At 41.1% G+C, this 27948-nt stretch overlaps 1 protein-coding gene across 1 annotated transcript in view; it reads left to right on the top strand.

Moving 5' to 3' along the window:
* The window catches only part of hs6st3b (heparan sulfate 6-O-sulfotransferase 3b), a 49046-nt gene continuing 21098 nt past the window's right edge, over positions 1 to 27948 (top strand). Inside the window, exon 1 of the mRNA XM_029530787.1 lies at positions 1 to 545. Coding sequence (XP_029386647.1) covers positions 1 to 545 — 545 coding nt within the window. The remainder of the gene's footprint in view (positions 546 to 27948) is intronic.

Genomic DNA, 27948 nt, shown 5'->3' with positions numbered 1-27948 from the left:
ATGGATGATAGATCCAGCAAGCTCATCTTGGTTCCCATTTTAGCCGTCCTTTTTGTTATGATTGGTTATCAGTACATATGTCCCGCCGGCAGCAATTCGTGCCACTTTAAGACTGGAGAGAAATTTGAGGGGGTGAGCCTACTTTCCCCCCCGTACCAGGACACCGACGATTTCTACAGAGATCAGGACCTGGAGGATGACAGCCCTTCGAAAGTGCCGTCGAAATTCAACTTCACCGAGAGAGACCTGGACAGACACGTGGAGTTCAACATCAAGGGGGACGATGTGATCGTGTTTCTGCACATCCAGAAGACCGGGGGGACCACTTTCGGGAGGCACTTGGTGAGGAATATTCGCCTGGAGCAGCCGTGCGACTGCAAGCCCGGACAGAAGAAATGCACATGTCACCGACCCGGGAAAGAGGAGTCCTGGCTCTTCTCCCGGTTCTCCACAGGCTGGAGCTGCGGACTGCATGCAGACTGGACCGAGCTAACGAACTGTGTACCTGTTATCATGGATAAGAAGGAAGCCCAGAGGAATAAAAGGTACATAGTCCTTGTGTGTGTGTGTGTGTATGTGTGTGTGTCTGTGTTGTGTGGGGAAAAAAAAACAAACAAACAAATAAACAAACAACAAAGCATGCTCTTTGGCCCCCATGCTGCACCACTGTGGGTCACAGATGGTGTGTTCAAACAGTCATGCATTACACAAACCGGTGGGACCCTACTGATGCATCCAACATGTAACTTAAATTTTCAACTTGTGTAATTTGGCTCAGAATTGCAGAGTGAGTGGTGATGGAATGGGCACAAGGTGGGATGGCCTCTTACTGTCTCCCCTCAACAGAGAGATCAGCCCATTATTGGTGAGCCAAGAAATAGAGCCACAATTTTCTGTCATCAGTTCATAGATGAGGCAGTTACAGATGAAACATTTACTGCAAGCTGCAAGAAAGCAAATGACACTTGTTGTAAAAAGGCAAGTAATTGCCACTAAACTCCCAGCAATCAGCTACGTTAACATCTGTGGCAGGTGGGTGTGCACACATGAGTGCGTGACAAAGAGGAAAATGTGATGATGGTATAAACTGCAAAACAATGTCTAAGATCAAATTTTATTTTGTCTGACCCCTGCATAAATCTCCCGGGGCTGTTCTTTGTTTCACATTAGCCCATTCAAAGTGAACGTGTTCCCATTCCAGCTGTGCTGCTGTTTTTCCCCCTTACTGTGTCATTAAACAATTGCACTGAAGCATTTACTAAATTCCTTGTTCACAGAAGAAATGGCATTGTTTGTGAGAGCACTGTTGAAAGGTTCTTGCACCAGGCAGCTTGAAATAGATCTATTGCTATTTGACAGAGAAATTTATGAAAGTGCACATATACTGTGAATCCGTAAGGCAACATTGAAGGGGATAGTGACGTCTTCATCCTTTTGAATCGATCCTTCTTCATAAATGTGCAAAACGTACACGCTTATCACATTAAAATGTAACTCACAGGGCTATGCCAGTACACACAGCTCTCTGTGCGACCTCGGCCTCTATGCCTTGGTGTAAAGAGTCCCTCTGAGCTGTGCTTGTTCGCTACTGTTGCACCATTTAATGTCCTTACATGCCATTTTAACTCAGAAGTTCAAATTCTGTATTTGTTAGGTAGATGAAGTTATCTTAGAGGACGAAGAAAGCATAACCACTTCATTGGAGTTGTAATTGCTGCACAAGAGTCATTTGCACTTGCTTCATATAATGGATGCAGTGCATTGAAATGAACAGCTCACAGCAACAGCAATTTGTGGCTGGAGTCACTGACTTTTTAAATTGCATTACAGTTTAGGCTGTTCATTAATCTACCATGAAAAAGTCCATTAGTCAGATTAATATTCTCACACAGACCTTTGCAAGTAAACATCAGATTGTTTTTTTTTTTTTTGTTTTTTTTTTAATGCTAAACAAACAACTTGTCATAAATGCTGGACAATATCCTTTTCTGGTTCAAAAAATACAGTCATGCACTGAAGTACATGAGGCCATGATTTATTTCTGCTGTACCAAGTGTTTCCTTTACTCAGGAAAGTGCTCACTGGATGCGACAGCTCTTCATTTCACAGCTGCAGAATCTATTCTGCACTTACAGTCCTCCCATCTCTTTTTCTTTACTGGGCTCCTGCTGCATCTATCCTGAGATGAATCTGCCCTCGACCAGGACTGTTGGCACACTATGTTAGAGCCCCTCACTAGCCATCCACCACACAAGGTACATTTACCAAGTGAGATGACTGAAAACGTTATGCAAATATCGTTTTAGTAATCATTTTGTGTTTGAGGAATGCCTTTTATTAAATTTTCTTTAATGGTACCGTGTTGAAGTAGAAAAAGGGTCATTGCAAATTACATTTGTGGTATTTTTAATAAAACACAATAATTCGCTTGTTGCCAAAAAATTTACTCCACCTCAGGGTGCAATCGAGAAAACCAAACATAAATCACTGCTAAATTCAGATAGCATGCCCTTGTTATGCGGTTGAGAGCCTCTCAGATTGAGTGGCTGTCTTTCTGCAGTCCCAGGCATTCACCTTGCCAGCTCTGAGATGGGGTGGGGTTGTGTTGCTGTGATGGCACTGCCTGTATGGCATAGTATGGCCTTTTCAGCCAGGCAGGGGTGCAGCGCGGCAAGCCAGCGGTGCAGCTCAGGAAAGGTCAGGCGTGTCAGGCCTGATCAGCGTGCGTGTCCTGCAGCGTGGCTCCTCAGGAGTGTGCTGTCAGTCAGGGGAGAAGTGGAGCAGGCAGCCTGACTCTCTTCAGGGGCTCTTTGGAGAGACATACCTTTAAGGGGCGTCCTGTTAAGTTGCTTTGTCTGCAGCGTCATGCTATTATCATTACCTGCTGAGTGAATGCAGTATTGAGCACGTTATTTTCCTTCCAGGCAATTTGAATTTCAAGCCACCTCAAATGATTCTTCTCATGTCTTACATGTCCATTATCCTACTGCTTGGGTAGACCTATATATATTCAATATGACAATGAATTATAAAACCCTGAACCTGTACAGAAAATATATTTTTGCATCTGTGTATAAAGCGAGGTCTGAGTAAATCACATAATCAGAAAAGTTTTGCATGTGCAGTAAAAGGTTATAGGTCCATATCAGAGAAATATTTGATGTTGTTTTCCCGTGGATTGATAGTTAGCTTTTTCTGTTTCCCACAGCAATCCCTTCCCATCAGTTTTCATTCTTGTACAGTCAGAAAGTGTTGGATTAAAAAGAAACCAGGAGCAGCAACATAGCTTTATTGTTACAGCTGCAGGTCTGAAGTAAGGAAATGTGATTATCAAGCATACAGCTCTCTAGTCTCTAGTGAAGCATACACAATATACCTTGAATAAATCAGCTGTGTGGGGCTCAGGGCTGTCCAATTATCCCCGTATACATATCTTTATTATCATCTTAGTTTAATAATCACAGAGCCATATATAAATAATCAGCAGGGACATTCTTCCCAGAATACGAGCAGAATAACAGTTCTGTCAAATTATCCTGCCTGATAATTAAAAAAACATTCAAGTTATTACTCAACGGGAGCATCATTAATAGTGGAGCAGCTACATGAAGCCTTCATCACACATGAGAAAACACTGAGAAGATGCATCTTATAGGCAGAGGAAGGTCATTCAACCAGAACACAAAAACATTCACGAATGCACATTAAGATTCAGACAAAAGAAAGTGTCAGGGTTGGTGCTGGAAGCACAGGGAGGGAGGAGCCCAGCACATCCAAACAGACAGGCAGGTGCAATCAAATTAATAAGATTACAGGCAATTGGATACACAAGCCAAGCAGGCGGGTAAAAGACAACAGATATATAAATGCCGATGGTGGGATTGTTAACAGTCCACAGCAAGGGCAGCACAAAAGGAAACACATCGAAGAAGGTGCTGGTGTAAATACAGGAAAGAAAGTGGGGGAAATGAGAAACAAGCATTTAGGCAGGCGGCATGTTCCAGAGATTGGGAATGCCAAACGTGACAAGGGGATGTGGGAACAGAAAGAAAGCCCAGGGACATCTAGTATGGCAGGACAAAGAGCCACAATGGCCAGCATAAACAGCACTTCTTCAGTGGAGGCTAGAGATATTCCTTCAGTGCTCAGGTTGTCAACTCAAAGATACAAACTGTGCAGCGTGAAGGTAAAATTACCACATACACTTGAGTGTCTCATTGTCCGACATTCTTCTGCCTGACTTCAATTGTGTTTTTGCAAATCAGAGTTTTCACAGTTGGTTCAAGTGCTCAAAGTAGATACTTCGTCAATATTCAAGTACAGAATTAATCAGGGTTAAAATGTGATGCTGTCGATGGGGCACCTTTTACAGTAATGCCTCAAAAGTCCTGAATGTGTTAAGCTCTTGGTATTTTATATTAATGCTAGTGTGAGTTTTTTACTATTCACCTGATTTTGTATACTGTTGATACTTCAGCCAATCCTTTCAGTTTTCTTAAAGCAGTTTAATACTTCGATGGTACATTTATGATACAGATTTTTCATAAAGTTCAGGCTTAGTTGGGAGCCAGCCCATTATGTGTATAAATTCACACTACTTCTATTTATTCCTGATTCTGTATTCTTTACAGGGATTCATTTCACATTTTTATTTTGTATCAAAGTCGTGTTGCCATGACTTTGTTTTTGTTTTTTTATTCGTCTGGGTCAAAGAAAAATGATTCAGTTTAGGCTCTTACAGAGCTGCAATAAGTAGAAACAGAAGGGGTTATTTTTCTCACATAGAAAACTTTATTCATTTTCTCAAGGACAATTTAAGTTTGTTATGAACAGTTCAATAATTACACTGCAAAGAAGAGTGTAAAACATTGAAACACTTTCACCACATATATATCGATTAGCTTCATCCACCTGTAAAGAGGAAAAACTGCGCTATAATATTACAAATGTAGTACGAAGACGAATAAAATGGATAAAAATGTAATTGAAAAAATTATAAAATACAGTTACATCCTTTAAGAACGCCTTGACATACACAGAGTACTGGCAGTATTGTATTCCCTCAATATATATATACAGAGAGATACAAACCCAAGATGTTGTCTGTGTGTGTGTGTGAATTATGTGTAGCTTTTCCAATACCTCATGCAGTGCAGGGTGTGCAGCTGTCTTTGCAGAGTGCATGCTTATATTTTTCTCAGGTAGCCGACACTGAGTTAAAAGTTGATTTCTTTTGACTGTCTGCGTGTTCAGAAACCACAGTGGGGTTTTTTTTTTCCTTCTTCTTCTTTTTTCTCTCATTTAGTTTTGTTGTATTTCCTTTTCATTTAGCAGGCACAAACAATATTCAGAACTAGGAAACGGATAAAAAAAAAAAGAAAAAAAAAACAGCCTCCCACCCCTTTTGATTATTCATCTGCTCTGGCCATAGCCTCAAGGAATTGGGTTTCTTTAGCCACAGTTCTCCACTCAGTTAAATTGATGATGTGGTCACACCTTATGTCCTAATGGTCAAAGGTTAACTCCACTGTGATATAATGGTCCGCAATAACACTTGGCCATTATTCAATGCAATAATGCAAGAAGGGGAGATTGTGGCCACATTTCTCACAAACTTGGCTGGTTAGTGGAGGCGCACAACAGCAAGGCAGTAATCCAAGATTTATCTTTCCTTTTAACTATGGCCTCATGCTAATTTTATGCGTACGCTGATGTTGCAGTTTTTATCAATTATAAAATCTTCATTAGCAACTTTCTTGTTGGCTATGCATAATAAATGCTCAGAAACAAAGAGAGCAAAGCTAAAAACACAAGTGAAATGCCCTTCAATGTTCTCTTTTGATGAAAGAGAGTTGTAACTGATAATGGCTCTCTGCTGTGATTCTGGATGTTTACATCACTGTGACCTGGAGCTTTTTATGTCACATAGTGTCTGAGAAAGGTGTCGTCACAGCTATTGTATGTGCTATATTCTGTATAAGAAGACAGAAAAAGACAGGGTTGGACTGGTAATTATAACAGTGATCACCAAATTTTTTGAAAATCCTTCTTTGACATCTTTAATCGGAGTGTTTTGGAATGTGGAGGAAAAAGTCCTGATGTCTCCAACGTTATAAACGGTTACTCTATCTTAGGCTTTGAATGATGGGTAGCAATACTTTATGGGAATTATCTGCTTGGCTGGGATGATTCTTTATTCATCAGGCTTCTTGCCTGTAATTAGGCATCTCTATAACCACGCGAAGCTATTTATATATTTCACCCGCTTATCATTTAATATTAAAGTTCCTTCCTAGTATGTTTTTTTTTTTTCCTCTCATCATTTTTTATATTCCCCTTATTTCAACAATGATCCAGGAGGAGCAGAAATTCACTGCTATGACATACATGTCACTCGTGCACCAGGCCCTTATTCTTGTCCTCAACGATACTCCACATCATGTTTTCTTCCAATCGGTGATGCAGAGAAGTCTGCAATTACTGTGTGGTCATTGCTACTTCTAATCACTGAACCATGCATCTCACCTCTGCCTATGACAGCTACCAGTGTTACCAGCGACTCCCTGAGCCGGCATGAGGGAGGAAGATATGACCCAAATGAACTTGAATACACGGAGGGGTTGTGTTTTACATTTTTGCCTACTCTGACCTAGATTCATTCATTATTATTATAGAATCTTGTCATTTTGACTGCAGGTGACTCATGTTAGTGTTGTTTTTAATTCGTCATTGTCAACACACAGCTCAGGGTTAAAGTGTATCCCTGTCCTAGGAAAATAAATGAGCGAAAATAAATGAGCGAAAAATGAGCGTGCCTGATTTTCTTCAGATGGGGTTTCCCAAATCATCAATTCATCAACAATTGTGAATTATAAAATCTCCTCTTAGCACTTACAGGTAATAAAATAAAGAAGATATCATGATATATAAAATATAATTTTTCGAATGTCCCAAATGTATTGTTGATGAGGGAAAGCCACTCAAATGTAGTTTGACGATGGAGAATACCCCAAATTTCAAACTCTAATGAAATGCATTACGACCAGTAAACTGATCGATTATCTTTTTCTTTGTGGACCTGGATGTTCTTTCTTTGTGCTCTGAAGCTTCTTGCTGAGGCAAAAAGGTGAAACAACAAGACCTCAATGAGACACAGTGAAGCAGGAGTGAGATGAAACCCCTCCACACACCGATAAACTTGAAGGGGGGGTTGAACAGATTTACAGTTCTGCTCCTATTTTCAGATGTGGGAGGCAAAGTTCTCATCATAATGATGCGATGTTTATTATATGTGGGACTGAGAGTGCCCTTGCAGGCCTTGGACTTCCAAGGCACGGATATTGCTTTTCATATGTCATTAATTCAAGGCGTCATCGCTGGGCAAGCCTGAACGGTAGTCCAGTTGATTTGATAATTAAGCATTACCTCTACAGAGAAGTAATACGTATCCCAAGCAATAGTCATGACAGAAAAATCATTAAAGTAAAGAAAAGAAACCTTCAAGAGTGATTCAAATTAAATAGTGGCAAAGAGAATGTTAAGTTTTTCCAATTTACCTTACAGAATGTATGAGACAGTTGACAAGAAAATATTTTGAAACAGATTTTCCAAGTTAGGGCTAAGGCTGCGAAGAAGACGGGAGGGTTACTTTATGTTCTCGAAGCATCGATTAAGACTCAGGCATTAGCACTTGATAAGCAGCTTGATACTTCAATGATAACCACATGAAGTCTCGGGAGGACGAGCAATGAAATTCAATTCCTTATCTTCTACTTTCTTCTTAAATTTTTCGCCTGGATTAAAAGGACAAGATTTATAATGGATTGACTTTAAATAATAAAAAAAAAAAAAAACATGCTAAAGGTGCTCTAATCAATAATTTGATATTGAAGAAGGCTAAACTTGCCATGTGTAATGTGAAAGAGGCTGCTCATGGCAGTGAACCCACAGAGATTTATGACAGAAGTCTGTAGTTTTGCTCAGTTCTACAAAGCTTTATAACAGCTTTCAGCTCATTGTTTTAGATTTATGGCCTGCAACTTCTGTTTCATCTCCCTCCCTGTTTCCACACACAGCCAGCAGCTGCTTTAAGACAAAAAGGTCTAAATATCCATTTTATACTACCTGCTCAACACCAAACAGCAGGTAGCCCGACAATCTGTGGAGCACTGTGGATCCAAATGTTCTGTGAAGGAGTTGGTGGGGACCAAAAGGAGGGTTTAAGAGTTTGATGTGTGCAGAACTCAGAAAGTAATGTTGGTTGCATAGTTGTACTTTGAGAAGGAAAAATGGAAAGACATTCTGTTAAGATTATGTGATAAATTTTAGGGACCATGCTTTATATTAACTGCACTATCTGGGGTCTTCTCCTCAATTCTTACTTGATCACACAGTGCTTATCTTAGTCAAGATGTGTTGTACTTTGTGTGAGTCTGTGCCTGGTTTTCCAAAGTTTTAATCACTTTCAAGAATTTTCTTTTTTTCTTTTGCTATGTTCTGTCTCTTCTGTTGGGAAGAGGATTAGTGCCCCAGTTCTATGCAAAAATCTGCTGCTTGATACATGATGCACCAAACAGGGAGCGCTGAGTTGTCTTCACGCATTTGTCGTTCATTGCACATTGATTAAATAACTGACCTCTTTCAGGCCACCAGAATTTTCCCGTTTGGGAAAGATGAAAAGCTTTGCATTTGTATGAACTGTAATGAATATTTGTCTTTGGCCATTTGGCTGGGAACTGTGTAAGATGTAGGATAGATGGAGCTTACCGTCCTTCTCTAAAAGCCACTCTAGTTAATGAAAGCCATGGAGCTCGCCAGAGCAGTCTTGCAGCATCTCTGCTGCTGCTGTCAAATAGTTGCTGCTCTGGCAAATATGAATCTCCAGTCGTCTGATTCAGCTCTTATAGTGTGATTAAAGTGTGGCATTTGGTCAAGTGGCTGGCTCGAACCCTTGTGCTCCAAGCACAGTTTCCTGGAAGCTGGCTTGCATAGACTCAGATCTTTCCGGGCTGTGAAATAGTCTTGTTGTTTTAGGCACTGCAATGCAGAGTATTATTATTTTTTTTCTCCCCACTTTAACCAATAACGCTGTGACAATTCTGCTGTTTTTCTTTATCCGATTCATGCCGCCACGTCTGATAAAACCCCGCTCTAGTTCTGAACTGTGTGCCATCTCGTGAACTCTCAGATCCCAGATGTGCTGTCACGGAGCTGAGTTTGTGCCTCCCAGTCAGCTTTTGATCAGCGTGAGATCACCCCCTAGACTGAAGTAAAAAGAGGAGAGGCAAAGCACCTCATACTGATCTAGTTAAATGTAGTAATCAGTGTGATGAGAATGACTCAGCTGGTGCAGCAATTCAAAGATTCTGTGTTTAATGTCCCCATGAGGCCTGTTTGGTGGCTGAGCTGTGCGAGTGCTCCAGTTATCAGAGAGACAATTAACTTTGGCTCTGTTTTCCCTCTAATTGAGAAAAGAACATTCTACTTCTGTACTATAAACAGTCCATAAAAAAAGTAATTGTGCAACACTTGAAGATTTTTACCATAAATTCTTTAGTGTTTGTTGATTAGGAGCCGCCTGATCAGCAAGTTTGTGAAATTTCTTTGATGAGTAGTTATTGGCTTTATGCCACCGCTGTAGCTTTTATGCTGTCTTGCAAAAAATATTTGGCCTCAGACTCACTTTTTTAACTAGTTTAGCGTTCAGGTTCACTAATCTCTAACTCAGTATAGCAGAAGAGCCTGTGCAACTACTGTTTTATTTCAAGCTTAGTTCAGCTTCCTTTGTAATTTTTGGTGCATATCATCAGTTCAAAGAATCGCAGCAAGGAAACAGAAGAAAGAGAAAAGAAAAATGTCCAGTGATCATATAAAGAAGGCAGACCTGTTTGCCTCGCTTTTAGTTCGTGGGGATTTTTTGTTGTGTGTGTGTGTGTTTATTTTGACAAACTGACATATCAAAAAATGATGTAGAAAATGCCAGCAAAGGTGCTTGACTGTGTTGTTTCCTAAATGATACCTGTAAGACTCGATGACAGGACAGGCCCAGGAATAACCATCTGGACTAGATTTATTAAAACAACCTGGAGAAAGGTCATCCGTCCTTATCTGGGGCGAGCTGCTGACAGGTAAGTTATACTGTTGGGAGGCTGTAGGTGAAGCTGCCTGCCTCACTCTGCTCCCCAATTTGGATTCAGTGGGTGACTGAGCACTGAACAATCTGACACACTTTAAGGTGTAAGCACAGGTAGAGTCACCTTCATGTGGACTAGCCTTGTGCCAACTGAACTTCTCCCTCAGACATGTATGTATGGAATAATATATCAATCTATAGAATTCGTTCTGGCAACAACATATTACTTCTCATGTTCTCTGCTTCACTTCTGTGCAGCTGCTGCATCAGTCAGATGTGCTTCAAGAGAGATTTGAATAATCTCACAGAACAGATTGCAGTCCAGATTGCCTCTCAAATTCCTGCATTTATAAATAGGTTCCTGTTCCTGTGTAATTTGTGGGTGTAGTGGGTGAAGAGGGTCGGAGGAGCCAGCTCTGTCCGGGAGCGGTGGGCTGTGGCTCACCCCATCCGGCGTGGGGCATTGGCGGGTGTCGGCCTTGCCAGTGTGTGGCGGGCCCCCTTAGCTCGTGCTGTAGGGGGTACGGGCGTAGGGGCGCTGTGGGCTGCCCCTGGTCGGGGGTTGCTGTTCCTGTGTTTTCCTGCGGGTCCTTGGGGGCCTGTTGGTCCGGCCCCCTACCTTCAGCACGTACATACACACATCACACTCGCATACCGAAAAACCAAGACCACCAACACAAATGGCAACAGGAGGAGCATGTCAGAGTAAAACTGTTTCAGCACAACAGGGCACCAGGAACATGCATATCACTTGTACATGATGTGTTGTACAGCGAATGTTGTAGGAAAAGAGGTAGAGCAATGGAAGACAAGGTAACGATAGAGTTTACCCTCAGACCGACAAAGAGTGCTCTGAAAAATTGAGAAAGTTCAAAACAAAAATTCAGTTGACTTTATTTCGACCTTTTTACTTATTAATAGCACGTTGTGTTTTACTCTCCCTTGCTGAAGTTTGCTGAAGTTGGGTGTTCTCGTTCAAATAGTATAATCTAAGCTGTTAGCCAGGCTGATAGCCAGGCTGATAGCCATGCTGCTAACACAGCTGACAAACGGTGACCGGAGGCCACAAGGACATAAAGCAAAAGAAACCTGAAGCAGAATCTGGTTCTATTCTTGGTGGTAGTCTGAGGTTTGATTGACATATGGTGATTGGTCAGAGAGTCCTGTTCTGACTCAAATCAACTCATCTTTTTTTAATGACTTCTTCTGCGTGCTCCTCTGTGGTTTGTTTGTTTTTTTTTTTTTTATATAGGATCCGAGGTAAAAATAAAAGAAAACAAAACAGAGCCTGTGAATCTAATAATGGAACAACTTTTACCTGTAACTGTGACTCACCTGGCTACTGTGCAACAGTTTTATATTTTAACATCTTTTGTATTTTATAGAGGCACAAAGCATGAGCTATGGTGCGTTGTGTTGTGTATGTGTGTATATATGTTATGTTGACTGCACAATAGTTTATTTCCCACAAGAAAAGGATTTCCCCTTTTAGATCAATTTCTGTTCACACCCGCCAACAATATTGCTGTATAAATTGGATCCCTAGCCACAGTATAATAAGAATGGATTGAAAATCTGTCCTAACAACAGTACAGCACTAGATAGTAGAGTACCATCTTGCAGCATCACAGAGTGCTGGTGCGGAACAAATAGCATTGTTGTCTCAGCACGTGTTGTGATACAGCGCATCAACCTCATCATAGGACGACCGTGTCCCTCAATGTGAGTCAGTCCTCTCGAGGTGCCAGATGAATGGCTACAAAACAGAGCTGTAAATCCCGTTTACAAATCCAGGGATCAGTTAACTTCTCATCAGTCCTCATTTTGGAATGGAGAGTCGACTTGTTCTTCATTCATCATTCTGTGATAAACCTCTGCTCTCAATGTCTGTAATCTGGGCTGCAAATTTATTTACTTTCCCTTCAAGGGTGGTGAAAAGAAATTTGTCCTAACACCAGAGAGATTCATTTCACTTGTGATGCCAGACATGTCTGTGAATCATAATGACGAACAGAGGGAGGAACAACAGTAAGTTCTGAGTGCTTCATTTTGAACAGTGCACTTGAATTATCAGCAAATGCCTTTTTCCTCTCAGTGTCATCAAGAGGAAGATTATTCCTTTGTTAAATATTTCAAGATGGAGGAAAAAAAATTGCATACATATTAATGCCATATGACAAAAATGATCATTGATAGCAGTCCTCACACGCCTATTAAAAGCTGGTATATTGAAAAAGATGGGTGTGTTGAGAGCTTTCAGAACCAACACGCAGAGAAGTTGCAGGGTCATTTCAGGCCTGGGAATGCATTGCAAAGTGCCAACATGACTAATGGGCCTAACCTGGATCCCCTATCGACTTGCACAGAAATACTCGGGGATTGATTTGACTGCTTATGCCGGAGCCATAATCTCCCCTCCAACGATACGGTTTCACGGCTATTTGTAAAACTGCTGCTGCAGCCTCTTTCTTTTTAATGTCAGACATAATCTCAAATTTGATCATGTTGGCTGCTCAGTGAGGAGCCACGTGTCGAGTGACTCTTAAATTCAACCTACTGCGTCACCTCTGCATTACAAAAAGGAGATGGATGGGATTTTTTTTCAGCGGCCGTTTCAGAGATTAGGTGTGACAAAGGTTTATGAGATTAAGTATTTCACAGTTTGGAATGAAAAATCATGGATTTGAAAAAGGGTCTTGCTATATCCGTTTGACCACAATGTAAAAACCTTCACAAAGCTGAAGCTTTACAAAAGATCCAATTTAAAGACAGAGTGGGGGGAAAAAAAAGACCAAAGGAAAACAGGACGGCATACAATAGTGACAACTTGCGATCATTTCTTATTCTGCGTTTGATTATTTATTTATTTATTTGGTTTTTACTTCTTCAGTGCTCGCAGCATTTATAGAGACAGACTGATATTAGAAACACAGGGATTCATTTGCAGGCACAGTGACTGTGACAATGTGAAAGAATGTTTAGTCGACCTAACCAGAGTATAGTTACAAACAAATTATGTGTTTAAAATATGACTCTGCCATTCCTTCAACAGTCAGCAGAAAATTTGCATTTTTTATTTTGCGCTTACCGGAGAGTACCTGGAGTGAGCATGTCTTTGAAAATGCAAAACAGTCATCGCAGCAAATACCTGCATGCGCTCGATTATTTGTATTTACTGAGTGAGTCCTGCAGCTATCTTTGCTCTCCCGAAGTGAGAGAGGAGAGGGAACTGAGCTCTAAGCAGCTGTTCCAGCAGAAGACGGTGGCCTTTCCACGTAGATGATTGATTCAAGTGCAGTGAGGAGGAAGAGGAGGGATCAGGCTTCAGGCTGCGTCCGTTAATCACACTGTATTACCACACAGGAGGCATTTATCACCAAACACCAAAGGCTTCGGTCCACGGGGAACACTGAAACCAATCTCAGCGCTTACATGCAATCCATCCAGGCCCGTGAAAAGCAGCACTGCTGAGTGCAACCACATCCATTTCCTCTGTAAGAGAGGGATGTTCCAAAGAAAAAGTAAGAGGCAAAGAACACAAAGGTTTAAACAGACTTTTGGAGAAGTCCTTGGACACCCCTTTTTTTTTTTTGTACCTTTTTACTTTATTCAATGTCACAGCCCTCACTGGTGCTGCTTTCACAGTAGGGAGCGTGAGCATTCGGCTCTGGCCCCAGGCGTTCAGAACTAAAGCAGCCCAGTGTTTGAAAAACATAAATGACAATTTTACTTGGGGACATGTTTCAGGTGCTGGGATGATACGAGAGATTTATGCCATTTTATCTGTCATAGTAACAATTGCTTGGTAAACCGGAAAGCTAGTGTTCATGGTACAAGTTAAACCAACTTGAGTATGTGAAGTAAGGTGCCTCTGAACAGCAGGACTCTCAATCTTAAAATGTAAAGTTAAATCTAATTATTTCCTAAAAGCTCCACTTACTGGGGGGATGTTATCTGTTCTATGCTCAGATATATTTAGTTCTAATAACTGTAAGCAGCATGAGATTTTCATAATTGGCTAAAACATTTTAAACCACCAATGCGCTAATTTTAGAAACCCTTAGAGTTTAGATGGATGTTGACTTGCAGCTTCTTCTTGGATCCGACCTTTGGCGGATTTGGCATCGAGGCTGCTGCCTCCTGTTGCATGGACGAACACAATGGTTGAAGAATTTTCTTTGTAGTTGACCAATTTCCATCACTTTATACCTGTTGCCCTTTTTTATGTAATCAACCACCTTTGTAGCGTGTGATGTCAGTACTGCGCCATAAACAACAACTTGGTCTGCAGGGAGTTTTATATCAGCCTGACATTTACATTGAAATGCAAAGTGTGTCTGAGTTAGGCTACGTGTCTGGCTCCTGGTGTAATTGTTTAAAAGGAAAGGCACAGAACCACAGTCCCTCAGGACTTTCATACTGATGCCTGATAAGTTAGAGCAAACAGATGCCACAGCTTTGATGAGCGGCTGTGTTTTGTCCCGTTAAGAAGACAAACAACATCTAAGTGAGAGTAACCACTGCTGTTTTTAATTAACGCGCCACACTTGCAATCACAGCAATAAACTTATCTGCTGTGTTGTGTGGTGAAAGTAGATCAAAGTCAAAGCCATCCCAGCAGTGAGCATTTGAGGTGAGCGTTTTCCTTTCTCTCTCTTTCTCTTTTAAATATGAGCGCTAAAGGGAAATATGCAGTTCAGCTTTTTAATGTTGCCCAACATCTGGCAGCGTTAGTGGTAGAATGAAATTCTCTTTGTCTTTATAAGAGCAGCAGTTCATCCAGAAATTTGTATTCATGTCTGCAAATGGAAAATGGAACAACCAAGAGGGATGTCTTAAAGTGTCAGTAACAGTTATTGAGGTGCAGCGGAGGGGAGAGAGTGACATTTTAAAAACGTTAGGATGAGCGACCTCCGACCGGCTTGAATGGAGCGGATACACCAGCACATATAGAAGCTGGCTTTGCGGTGATGTGTGCTCTTTGGGGAAGCGGAGAGGAATGGCCCACAGAGCTGAGGGAGTTATTTCAGCTAGCCTCCACCTTGCCGCAGTCAGGGGAGACAAACGGGAAAATCAATACTCCCCACTCAGGACAGTTCACTTCAAGGGCCTCCCTCAGCGCCACTGTCTGTCAGAGTCAGTCCCTCAAGCAGGATGGGATGGAACTGCTGACAGGGTAGGTGTCAGAGCACACTGATCACACTGATCACGCTGTTAGGGAGAAAGTGAAGTCTTGTTCAGCACCCTGGACAGCTCCGCAGAGTCACAGATAAAGAGCTCAAAGGGCTCAGGTGAAAAGTTCCCTCGAATCGGATGTGCCCTTTTACTATGAAGCTTTTAAAACGTGCTCTCTTAAAATCTCTGGGGGAGTAAAAGAAAGAAGATTATTCTGCTCAGATTTTTGTAGGTATCGCGATCAATTCCTTCAACGGCTCCACCCGAGTTTTTCTCAAGCATGAACTACGCATTCACTAACCTTCTCACATGCAAAAAAATATGACGATCACGACCTCCCTTAATATTATACATCATACCGACCAATGATACAGGGACAGGCCCCAATTACACAACCTTTTATGGTATTTTAGGGTAGTTCAGCTTTCCTCTGGGTTTCTGACCTTTTCAACGGGTCCACTCAGTGAAAGATGGTGCCACAGGCCTGGGCTCATATGTCTCTTCTAACGCTCTCACTTACCAGTCCTCATCCATCTGTTAAAACCACAAGTACAGCTTGTTATGACTCACAAAGCATGTTGAGGGAGTTTTTTTCCATCAGACAGTTAGATTCTGCATCCAGATTTTGAACAATAATGGGGATTACAGAAGAGCAGCGTCCTCCTGGTTGAGGGGTTAAGGTTTTCATCATGAACCACAATGTCCCCAGTTTAAGTCTTACCAGAGACATTTGTTGCACATATTACTCTTTCTCCTGTCTTTTCATGTCCAAAAATAAAGCACGCTGGTGCCAGATGCAACGTCCCAAATCTGAACAGCCAACTTGTCATGCAGATATTTTTCTTAGCCCTTGTAGTGTCCCTGTAAATGTGGACTAGGTGGGAAACAGACCACCAGCCACGATGAGCCGTAGTATTTTCCATCACTACAGAGAACGAGGGAGGGGGGGGGGGCATCAGTGAGTGCTGCCAGTGGTAATGAAGTCACCACTATAAATTGGCTAGTCATTCATGATTAACTGGCATGTCATGCCTGAAGTAATTGCTTTAATTAGCTATTGAACAGGTTTCAGGGTTAATGGGACAACAGGTTGGCAGTGAACCTGATTTACTGTTGGAAGTTAATGATTTTACTCTCATCTTCCCCTCATTCCTTGAAATGATTTGATTAACAGCATGGGAGAAACAGATCCCCTTGTTTGTTAATACAAAATCAATTTCATGCCTGGCTGAGCTATCTCTGACAGTGTTTTTGTTGGACGGGCAAGGTCTTCAGTCAGCCACTGGAGACAGGACAAACACACAGAGGCCTGAAGATGGTAAATCTGCCTCTGCGAGCCGTGCAGCCAGAGTGTTGGGAAGCTGGCGGCTCTCCCATCCTGCCCACAAATTTACCTCCACTAAGCTTTCCTGTCAAGACTAGCAGCCAATCCGGAGTGCTTTCCCTGAGACTGTGTCAGAGGAATAAGCCTATGCAAGTAATTGGGAAGCAGGTACCGTAAAGTCTCCCCTGTGAGGCAAGATCAATGTGTTTGGAAGTGTGTTTTGTGCGATACGCCAAAGGGGAGGAAGTGTAAAGACGTTGTCCTGAAATCCTCATATAACCGGGACACCTAATTGGCAAAACCTTGGACCTTCATTGAATAAAGGTCAAAATATAATATCCTTTTCCCAGTTAGCTTAGATTTTCCTCCCTGAAACCAGTTTAGACAAACATATTGGCTCTGCTTCATTGTGGCATATTGAGCCGGCAGCATGGCTCGGGTATTTTGGCAGAGAACACAGGCTGGTTTCAGAGCAGTTGGAGAAATATTAAAGCCTTTGATTTTCTTTTTTCAGCGGATTGCTTTAGCATATAAATATCCATGATTAGCATTGGTTGGTCGCTGCAGTATGCATCCTGCCAGCTAACACTGATGTAGCAAGTCAGTTCATTTGGTCTCACTCTTAAAGAAACTATTCACAAAGAAATTTGACACTACATGGAAACGCAGATGTTTGCTCCAGCTTTGCTGAAATATGCACGGCTCCTTGTTTTTCTTCTGTGAGGCATGAAATTAGACTTGTGTGCTTCACATACTGCACTGTTTTCAACTTTTTTTATGCACAAATTGCATGAAAAAAAAAAAAAAAAAAACTCCAACCAATGAGAATTTTCATTCAGAGCTGCAATGATTAGTTGATTAATCAATTAGCTGCTGGCAGAAAATAAGAAATCTATGAATGATTTGCTTCTATATTAATTATAAATTATTGTTCCAGCTCCTTAAATGGGATGATTTGTTGCTTTCTACTGTTTCGTGTCTTAATGAACTGAAGATTTTGGGTCTTAAATAACCAAACTTTCCTTTAAATAACTCTGAAAGCCATTTTTTGATCATTTATCTGTAAATAATTTTAAGACTTATCTTTCAGTCTCTACAATGTCAGAAAAAGTGTATTATAAGATGTTGAGAAAAATCTGATGTCCAACCATCACCATATATCACCACCATATATTTTGCCAATTTATGAATCCATGAATCAGCTATAATTGTTTCAGATCTATTATGTCAGATGTGTGATGTTGGGAACACAGTCTTTCTCAAAAATGTTAGAACTATTTAAGTGCGTCAGTATTTTGCTGATGCAAAACCAGCAGCTACAGATTAAAGGCATAGAGAGCCGTAAAAATGCAGGGCCGCTTTTGCTGAGCTGCAAAAAAATCAACTTTACACTATCCCACGAGAGTCGTATAGGTGCAGCTACGGTGGAGTGAATGAAATGTGTTCCATTGCTTTTTTTGGGCTGGGAGCCAAGGTCAATCAATGTTGCCTCTATAAGTGAAACAAACAAGGGAGTAGTGTGTCACACAAAGCTCCTGACTTGTGGTATCTCAAAGGAGTCGGTTGTGTGGTGTGCACTGTCATGAGAACAGCGACAGAGATTACTCCGTGCCCTCTTTGACAGCATTATATTTATCAGCCCTGCTGTTTGTTCAGCACTCTTGAACTGTTACGACTCCGCACACATCGGCTTGTGAGCAGGTTTTTTTTTTTTTTTTTTTTTTTTTTGGCCGCACAATAAATGAAGCTGACATTTTGCCGCGGTGACATGGTCAGGATCGTTGAGGCAGCATGGCGGTGTGACGGAGAAGGAAGGTTCTCCTCACAGGCAACTGATACAGCCGAAGTTGTCAGTACTCCCCCCGTTGCTCCTAAACATGGCAAGTCCAGAAGAGACGTGTGGTAACGACGCTGACCACGTTTCATCATCTGATCGGAAGCACGTTAACAACAAAGACATTACACAGGGATGCCAATCTTCTTCTCTCTTTCTTTCTCTTCCCTGCCGCTCAATGTCTCCCTCCCTCTTCCGGTCTTTTTATTTCTTCCTGCAGCCCCCTGATCAGCTTGCTGCTGAGTCCTTGTCTGTTGAGCAAGTCCTTGTACTCAGATAGTCAATGAAACTTTGTGTCTGTGAGGTGGTTAAGTACTCAAATAGCCACTCATCTGCCAGACACAGCAGTCGCACTCTGCCTCATGATAGTAGGCAGCAGGAGGATACACCAGCGTGGCACTAGCTGTGGTTTCCCCGAGGGGTGGGAATCTTTTACTGTCTCATCATTCGATTTGATCCCAATTTTTGGGGCTACGATCGATTTAAAATCAATTTTCCATACAAAACGATTTGATTCATAATGATTTCTGACAGAATGACAAATGGAGACATTAAAGTGTCTTTTTCACATTTATTGACTTTTAAACATTCATCCATGCTTAGATGGAATTGATGCATAAAAGAAATATCACATATTGCTTAAGTTACAAAAAAAAAAGAAGGGCATGGTTTGATTCCCGGTAGGGGCAGACCAGCGAGTAGAGGCTAGACCACATCAGACCCCCCTCCAGAGACCCTCACCCCCGTCCCGCAAAAGACTAGAGACTAGACGAGACGAGAGACTGGACCCCTCCATTAAAAAAAAAAAAAATAATAATAATATGGGAAAAAATTTAAACAGAACTTGGAAAAAATAAAACGATTTTATAGGGCTCTAGGTAAAAACCAAAATGAGTCCAAATCTTTGCCTTCAACGAGGACGGGGCCAGTTGAATCTCTCTTTCCTCCGTTACTGTAGTTTCCTTCTTGTTTCGGTGCTTACCGCGCATGCGTATGTTCCAGATCCACCTCTGTGGTGACATCAGGACATCCCGCATACAAAATGGAGAAAGACAGCCTGTGGATTTGTTTTAATTTTCTTAAAATCGATTTTGGGACATTTTAAATCGATTCAGAGTCGCAGTAATTGAGAATCGCAATTCTTATATGAATCGAGTTTTTGGCACACCCCTAGTTTCCTACTGTTGTCTACTGGGCAGGTAGTGCAGTACAAATATTTGGGAGTACATTTTGGCCCAGACAACTATTGACTGAGCTGCGTCGATAATATTTGCTCACAAATGAAATAGTGCTCTTCCCATATTCCATGAATGGCTTATTGAACTGGAAACACAGCAGATATTTGGTTATTATCTGATATTGATGCAACTAGGAAAGTGTGCAGCGCCACTGAGAAATCTTTTATTAAGGTGTGGGGTTATATTAAATTTCTGGTGTAATGTTTTAAATGAGACTGAAGGAAAGAAGAAGAATACGTCGAATATAGAATGGAATATTTTGGTTTGTGAGTAATTACCCGTAAAACTAATGGGATTCTTTTAACAAATATCACATCATCTCTATTTTCACATCTTTCATTTGCTCTCTGTCTGTTTTAGAATTATTGGCTTATAGATCCTGAGGCTGAATCCGGCCTCAGCTAAATCAAAGCTTAAATCTAGAAGTGGCAGAGTTTTTGCTATCAAGCCCCTCAGCTCTGGAACAACCTGCCTGAAGAGATAAGAGTAGCAGAATCAGCAATCACTTAATGATTTCTATAAACCTGCTCTTATATGATGTTATCTTTTTTTATATTTTAATTTTTTACCATGCTAATCTTTTATTTTTTAATCATCTATTTATTGCTCTTTATTATTTTTACTACTTGTGCCTGTGTGTGAATGTCTGGCACCAGCTGCCCGTAATTATGTTGAAACATACCGTTTGTCTAACCTCTGTAACTCAATCTTCTATTTTAAAAGCTCCTATAGAGATAAAGTTGTTTTTATAATTATTATTTTTTTAACTATTCTTTGGATTTCTGAGAAATTCTCCTGATTAAATCATCAGTGCAAGAGGTTAAAAATTGTGTGAACAACAAAAAGTTAACAAGCCTGTGCCGTTTTGCTTTATTTTGTTCCAGCAACGAGGTTTAAATACAGATTTTTATTTAACTGTGTTACTGCTGCCATTGCTGCCTTTTGCCATTCAAGTGGTTTAGGTTGTACATCTGGGATGTTTTCTTGAGCTCATCCTGTAATCTGAGCTGATTGGCCTGTGACAAAAGCCAAAGGAGCTGGTGGGCTGTCAGCCCTGTCCCCGGCTGCTGTCTCCCACTAGACCGTATTGTTGCAACTTGACATGAAGAAGATAAATGGTGGATTTGATCATGTTAACGTCCGTAAGGCCACACCAGTGCTCTTTTGCTTTGTAGGTGATCGGGGAAGGAGCATAGCTCTGCTCCTCGGAGAAACCCCAAGCTGATAGCTATGAGGTCTATTGAGCACTGAGCAGAAGTAGCTATCAAATTCTGTAATGCAAGAATGAGCAGCTGCTATATTTATACGATAATGATGGGCAGAAGCTCATATCGCTCCAGTTGTTCTCGGTGGATGCCAACCATGCACAGCTGAGCAGGAGGAAGAGGTAGAGCTCCGACACCAGCATCTCCCATCCCTGAAACAGTATGAGCGTTGAAAAGGAGTGTAGTCTGACCCTGTCAGAGCCCACGACATATTCCACTGCTCCACTATACTAACAAGCATCTGAAGCCCTCAAAACAAAATGAGATCCATTGGAGGCTGGTACATTTCATGTTGAAGGTGTCAGACATCTGCTGAGCGTCCCAGTACATTCCTCCTCTTACAATCTCTTCCTCTTACTGTTTGTGTGAGAACAAATGTGAGATGGCAATAACATTGAGATTTGCAGGCAAATAGAAAATCTAATACTGGGGGAATTGGACCCAGAGTTATTAATGAGACTGATGCGTGACGCGCAGGCTGCCGACTGAGCTGGTGGACTAACAGAACGTCGTACTGTCCATCTGTGGGTCCATCTGGCGTAATGTGAAGGGAACCCGTCTAAGAGCGCCCATTTAATTGAGGACACGATACCAAAAATCAAGATTACACACACGACATGACCCAGCATGAGGCAAGACAGAAAAGCACACAGTAGACGAGCTGAGCTGGAAACGGGACAGAAAGTGTGTCAGTCGGTCTTTGTGAATTGAACAGAAGGAAGTTCACCCTCTGCACTGGCTGAGTGGAAGGATTTGAACATGTGTGTGTGTGTGTGTGTGTGTGTGTGCATGTGTGTCCAGTTAAAGGTTAAATGCCTGGCTAACTAGCTACAGAGTAAAAGCCTAACGTCTCCCAACTCTATTTCTGTGGATGAAATGTCATTATTGATTGGAAGATTGCGCAGAAACCTAACTGTTTTTGAGGTATGACCTTTCTTATAGTGTTGCATGATGAGATTGATTATAGCTATACACATTATACCTATGAAGCACTCCGTTTATTTTTCTCCTTCGGTATTGATCTCGTACCATTTCAAGTAGTGAAATAAACCACTATAAGGATTTTTATCTGTGAGCCATTACATGGATCGATAAAGAGGAGCTCTTGCGATATTATATTTCATTTCCAACCAGACATTTCAGAATGCTTTTTTTATTATTATTATCTTTTGTGAAATGGCGACTTAGCATTGCATAGGAGAAAATTTGTGTTGGCCTCGGTTGATAACAATAAATGTGCCAATTAGAGCAGTCCCTGTGAGTCCTGGGAAAAGGTCATTTTGACAGTTCCATATTTTCACTGAATGCCCCTTACACATTGTGAAGCACAGCCTGGAGAACAAATCTTCCCACAGCAAGGACGAAACATAATAAAATAAGAGCTCAGTCCAAGGGCACTAACTGACGGTTGTCAGTATCAGACAAACTTGCGCGGATAACAGCGTGAGCTGTTAAGCAGCAGATTATACAAGTTGTATCTGAGCGAGAACATGCAGAGAGTTATCAGCGTAATTGAAGGTTGTTTCAGTTCCAGACAGAAGAGCAAAACAAGACAGAAAGTGTCCAGTGATTTTGGGAGATGAGTTACACTTTTTTGCAGCAGGAAGCGTATAATCTCTGAGATATGGGCCCGTGTGTTGGACTTTCTGCAGCCTTTTATTTTAAATGTCACTGTAGTTGGCAACCAATAAATTGTCCTGATGTATCAGCCAATAACATCTCACTGAAACAATGTTAGTGTCAGAGTGTATGTCAGCCAGTATTGGCAGAATGGTAAACTACAGTCTGGTAGTGGTAGTTTATGACGGTATGCAAATCTCCCATACAAAATGGTTTTCTTTCAACTGCCAAAAAAAAATCTAAAAATCTTTGGGTTATATTTCATAACATTATGTTCCTTGTATGGCGCTACATCGCCAGAATGCAGCAGGTGGCCAACATCATTTAATATTTATATTTGGTCAATGAGGTATTCTTTTCAGGAGGTATGGTGAGCAAAACTCTCGGCCATCTGACTTTACATGAACTGGTGGACCCTCTAGATTACACAAATGCCTTCACCAGATGTTATACAGTAACAATCCACCTAATAGATAGTCCAAATATTTTAGCCTTGGCTTTATTTGGACCAACCGACCGGCTGACTGACAGACATCCACCGCCGTCTCCAAAGCAACAGCAGGAGTGTGGCTAAAATAGATGCACTGAAGGACACGAAGAATCAGTGGCTATGCCTTTGTATTCAATTTTATTCCAGTTTGCTCCTTAACTGCAGGCTTATCGTGACCATGCGTGGCTATAGCAGTACTAATGCAGATAAACTGCCCCTGCTCATAGTGGCATTGTCGGCTACTTTGAAACATGAGAGTGTGTTCATCAGTGTTTTTCATTTCCCCTATCGCATTACATTCCGCATTCTTTGTCCCTTTTAAAACTTTCATTCATTCAGTTTGTAATAAAAAAGATGTCCTTTGTATGGATGTGAATGAAGAAAAAATGGCACACATAAAAAGATTTCTTAGTCCAAAATAATTAAAAATGAATCAAAACCTGCATAAACACACATAAGCTATATAGCTGAAAGTTAGAGTGTAACGGTTGTGAAAATCAGATACTTAGCAGGTTTCGAATACCACAATTGTCCATCATAAATTCATTTTTGCTCACTTTTTTAAATCAGCAATTATGCTTTCTTTTGCTGTAACACACACACACACACACACACACACACACACACACACAAAAAGAAAATGTACCAGGCATGAAACAGTCACAGCAGGACACATCGGCACCTTCAAGTAAACCAGGGGTCCGTTAATACAAACATATCACAGAGCTGAGACATACCAGCATCTTGACACCAGATCCCACCTTCACAATCCTTCAGAGAGGACGGTAGACATTTAGACCGGCCCTATGGCAGCACAGAGGGATGACGAGCTGCAGAACATCTCTAATTAATTTGTTGGGAATAATGTCGCAGCAGGACCCAGACAAAACATTTTGTATATTTCATAACTGGCGTCAGAAAAATCAGACTAGTTTCTAGCTCACCTCCCTCCTGCATTTGTATTGCATCAAATATTATTCAGACAAATACCAGATAAAATATTCATGAAAATATGTTGATGTAATGCATCTAGCAAAACTAATGAGTGAGAGAAAAATGAAAACTGTGAGCTTCATAACAGTGTTACAGAAAGTATAAATAACACTCATCTTAGAGGTGCAGTCAGGATTTCAATGAAACATACTTTGTGTCATACAAACTATTTCCTCATGAACCAAATTAAATGAAAATCATGAGCTGTCTGTAACATCTTCAGAAGCTGACTGTGGTTCACAGCTTAAATTTGTGGGAGACTGAGAGCACATAAACGTCATGTTTTTTTTTGTTTTTTTTTTACTTTTTCTTTTATTTTCTTGAATAAGAAACAAACTGCTCTATCCTCCCCATGAAAACACTGATAAATGCTACAAAATGAAGCTATAAATGTAAATAATTAAACAGGATTAATTGAGTACATCTTATTTTGATTAGCTGTAATCAGCCTGTATTTATAATAGGAACGGATCATGTGGAAACAATGTGACATCAAAAGGTGTTACTTGCTCTGATGAAACTAATTATCACCCAAACTGAAAATTAACAAGAGTTTTACTTTGACTTCCAGCTCATTGTTAGGATTTCTTGCTAATTTTACTGTTTAGGTTCACTCTTGATGCTCTCATAGCATCATTCTCACCTTTTTTACAACAAAAAGGGGAAATTAAAACCATAAAATTTTAGAGTGCTTGTTCAAATTGTTGATTGATTAAGTACTGAAGATGATCATAGTGGAGAGCGTTTCAACTAAAAAGCTGGATATGTCTCCCAGGAGGTGGTGGAGACCAAAAATGGAGCGAAAAGAGAATGGAGACGGTGTATGACTGAATTCTACGGCTTGTTGATGCTGAATTTGTAAATCAGTTGCTAACATGCTTGCAAACCTTTCGTCCAACCGAACCTTTCAACCTAAAGATGAAACAGTGGTGAAGTTCAAAACTGTTTTCATTGTTCTCAAGTGGCCAAAAAATGAGTCATTGGTGAATTAGGCATGCAGTTTTAAACTATCCTAATAAAACTAACATGTGCCTCCATAACCTAACCAAAGTCATTGTCTTCTGTATATGAACCATAGATGACCCAAAAGTTGTCATCAGAAAAACCCTTCCCTTTTTTGATCCCTCCCCTCTCCTGACAATGTCCTTACAATCCCTTTTTATGATGTTAGAAAATAATCCAGCACTTTTTCTCTGATGTGGATGATGAAGTTGAATATCATTCTGCAGCTAAGCCACTCCAATGACCATATAAGTTGCAGCTGTTATATCACATAAAAACAGGGATGAGAATGTGAAGCCCAGCTGCTGCTCTCACAGCCGTGTGTGTTGTTTTGAGAAAAGTTTAATACTAAGCAGAAAGTGTTGAGTCAGAAAATGCTGGCACAAAATAGGGGACAAATCTCTGGGTTGTGATTATCCTGGCCATTAATCTGCCTTTTGTTTGTATTGTATTTATGTGCTTTGCGCTGTTGCTCAGTCTGCTCCCATGCAGAGTGTACTGGGCTCTGCAGAGGCACCAGTGGACCAAGTTCAGTCTGCTGAACATAGTCAGCGGTTATTTTCCTCCAGAAGTTCAGCTCTCCCCCAGTGTAGACATGATGGGCTTCCTGCGGGTCAAAAGGAACCAAAACACATTTTTTTTCGACTTTCGTGGACAAGAAATCACACCAGCAGGACAGTTCGTTCAATAAATAATAATGATGGCCGAGCTTGGAAATACTGAACATGGAATTGCAGCATCAGTAATGCATAATAATCCCTTTTGTAGTATATTTTGGTGAATGTGTTTTATTTTTGCCCAGATCACTGGCTCTGTAGTCCTTTTTCTCTCTCGCTCTCTCTCTCTTTTCCCGGTACTGTGAGCTTGTAGGCCAAGCTGGTGAAATCCTTTACACATAGGTCTGACCAGACCCAATCAGCATTGGTCCACTCCACACATGGCAGCACTATATCAGCGATGGGCATTTGATATTGCCTCTGCAGAAAAGAATCACATAATCCAGTTTGTGGCCAAAAAAAGAATAAAAATGTTAATTCAACTGCGGCCAAATAATCCCCTGAAATAACAAGCTTAAAAGCTAAAACCCTCCATAATTTTATCTGGAATCTTCCATACACTGACACCACAATGACATCAAAGCAGGACAGGAAATGCATGGCTAACAAATCAATAGACAGAAGAGTCGCATTAAGGCTTAATTCGTGGCAAAGTGGAGCTTTAGGAAAGCTGTGGGGTTCAGCTGATGCAGAGAAAGACTGAATCAGAGATATACAGCCCGCTGTGCCACTTATCCCTTCGAGGTCTGGGTTTTAAAGCTGTATGTCAGAGCAAAAAGTCGTTTTTGAATTGTTACTCTTTCCTTTCGCCATTATCAGGCATCAGACGGCATTTAGCATAGCGACGAAAAAAAAAAAATGTAATTGATCTGGTCACATCTGAAAGTGCTAAACTTTCCCGTCAGTCTCAGCGGTGCTGTATGCTGATTACCAGACAGCCGCTTTTGCATTTGAATCACCTACACATACGTTTAGTAAACAAAAGCACAAGTTTTGGGCAAGATTTTGTTTACCGTTAGTTTCAATGTTTCATGTTTTCGAGTTTCAGACAGGTTCCAGGACTGTTTCCATTTGGGTTTGTTTTTTTTTTTTTTCTCCTGAGTATAGTGGTAATTTTACCTTAAAATGTGTTAGTATTCACATGGAGATATCAACACTACACAGAGAGAGGTGTCAAGCAGAGCAGCATGTTCTCCATGTGGTAATTAGCAATGGAGAGCCTCGCTCAAGGACACCATACTTGCAGTGCAACGAGCTTTGCGCTCCACCTTTACATCCACCTCCCGAGCTCCCTCTGAATATTACCTGTGGGACAGTGATTTTTGCAAAATGGAGCTTTGTTCTTTGATTTTTTTATCTGAATGCCTCATCAGTCCATGTTGGATCTGTCTCGATGTAGGCACAGCAGCATAGAGGAAATAAGTTACTGTAGGTAATGTATAATTTTATCCCTCCCTACAATCCTTCCTGAATCCCATTTTGCTTTATATACATATTCAAAGCACACGCAGACCTTGTTTTTGAGGCAGAACACAGAGAACGAATGCATTTTCATGAATCTGTTGACACTTCTCTTCTCACATACATTAAAAAAGTGCTCCGTCTGAATTTGTCTCATTTCGCATAAGGTCCTGTTCCATTAGGGCCGAGCGTTCAGGCTCTTTGGACCTGCACGTAGTCTGAGGAAAAGATGAGGCATGAGGAGATGCATTAGCTGGAAGTTCAGTTGGACCAGCACTAAACCACGGCGGGAAGGGACCTCACGTCCTCACACAGACGACAGCGGTACACAGCGCAATTAGCAATAGGCTGAGGAGCTCAGATATATGGCAAGGGCGTGCCGCGGTGAAAACAGGGGCGAAGATGACGAAGGTGATAAGTCATTCTCCTCCGGTGCCATAAAGTCAGCTTGTACAAAGTCAAACTGAAGAGGTCAACACATGAGAATTTGAAAAGATAAATGATGTTGAATAGAGCTCACCCCAATAAATGCAGTGGTACTTTCCCATGCTTCGTATGTGCTTTAATTAGTCAATTTTTTTGATCAACACAAATGTTCAGTGCACTGTGAGAAACAAAACTCCATCCTCTAATTTGTGTTGTTTATATGGAATTATTCATACAATATACCATAATGACAAAGAAATACAAAGGCTGGAGCTGTCAATTTTCTCATCCAAGAGTGAACTTTCAAGCTCAGTTAAAGTAAAAAGATTGCTTTTCAGAGACAGCTGTGCTCTAAAGCCACAAGGAGCAGGTGAAACTTGACAGGCTCGTTTACCTTTGAATTATTAATGGTTTTCTTCATTTCATTCGGA

The sequence above is a fragment of the Echeneis naucrates genome, chromosome 21 (genome assembly GCF_900963305.1).
Source record: "Echeneis naucrates chromosome 21, fEcheNa1.1, whole genome shotgun sequence".
Lineage (NCBI taxonomy): Eukaryota > Metazoa > Chordata > Actinopteri > Carangiformes > Echeneidae > Echeneis > Echeneis naucrates.
This window is presented reverse-complemented; position numbering and strand designations above follow the sequence as displayed.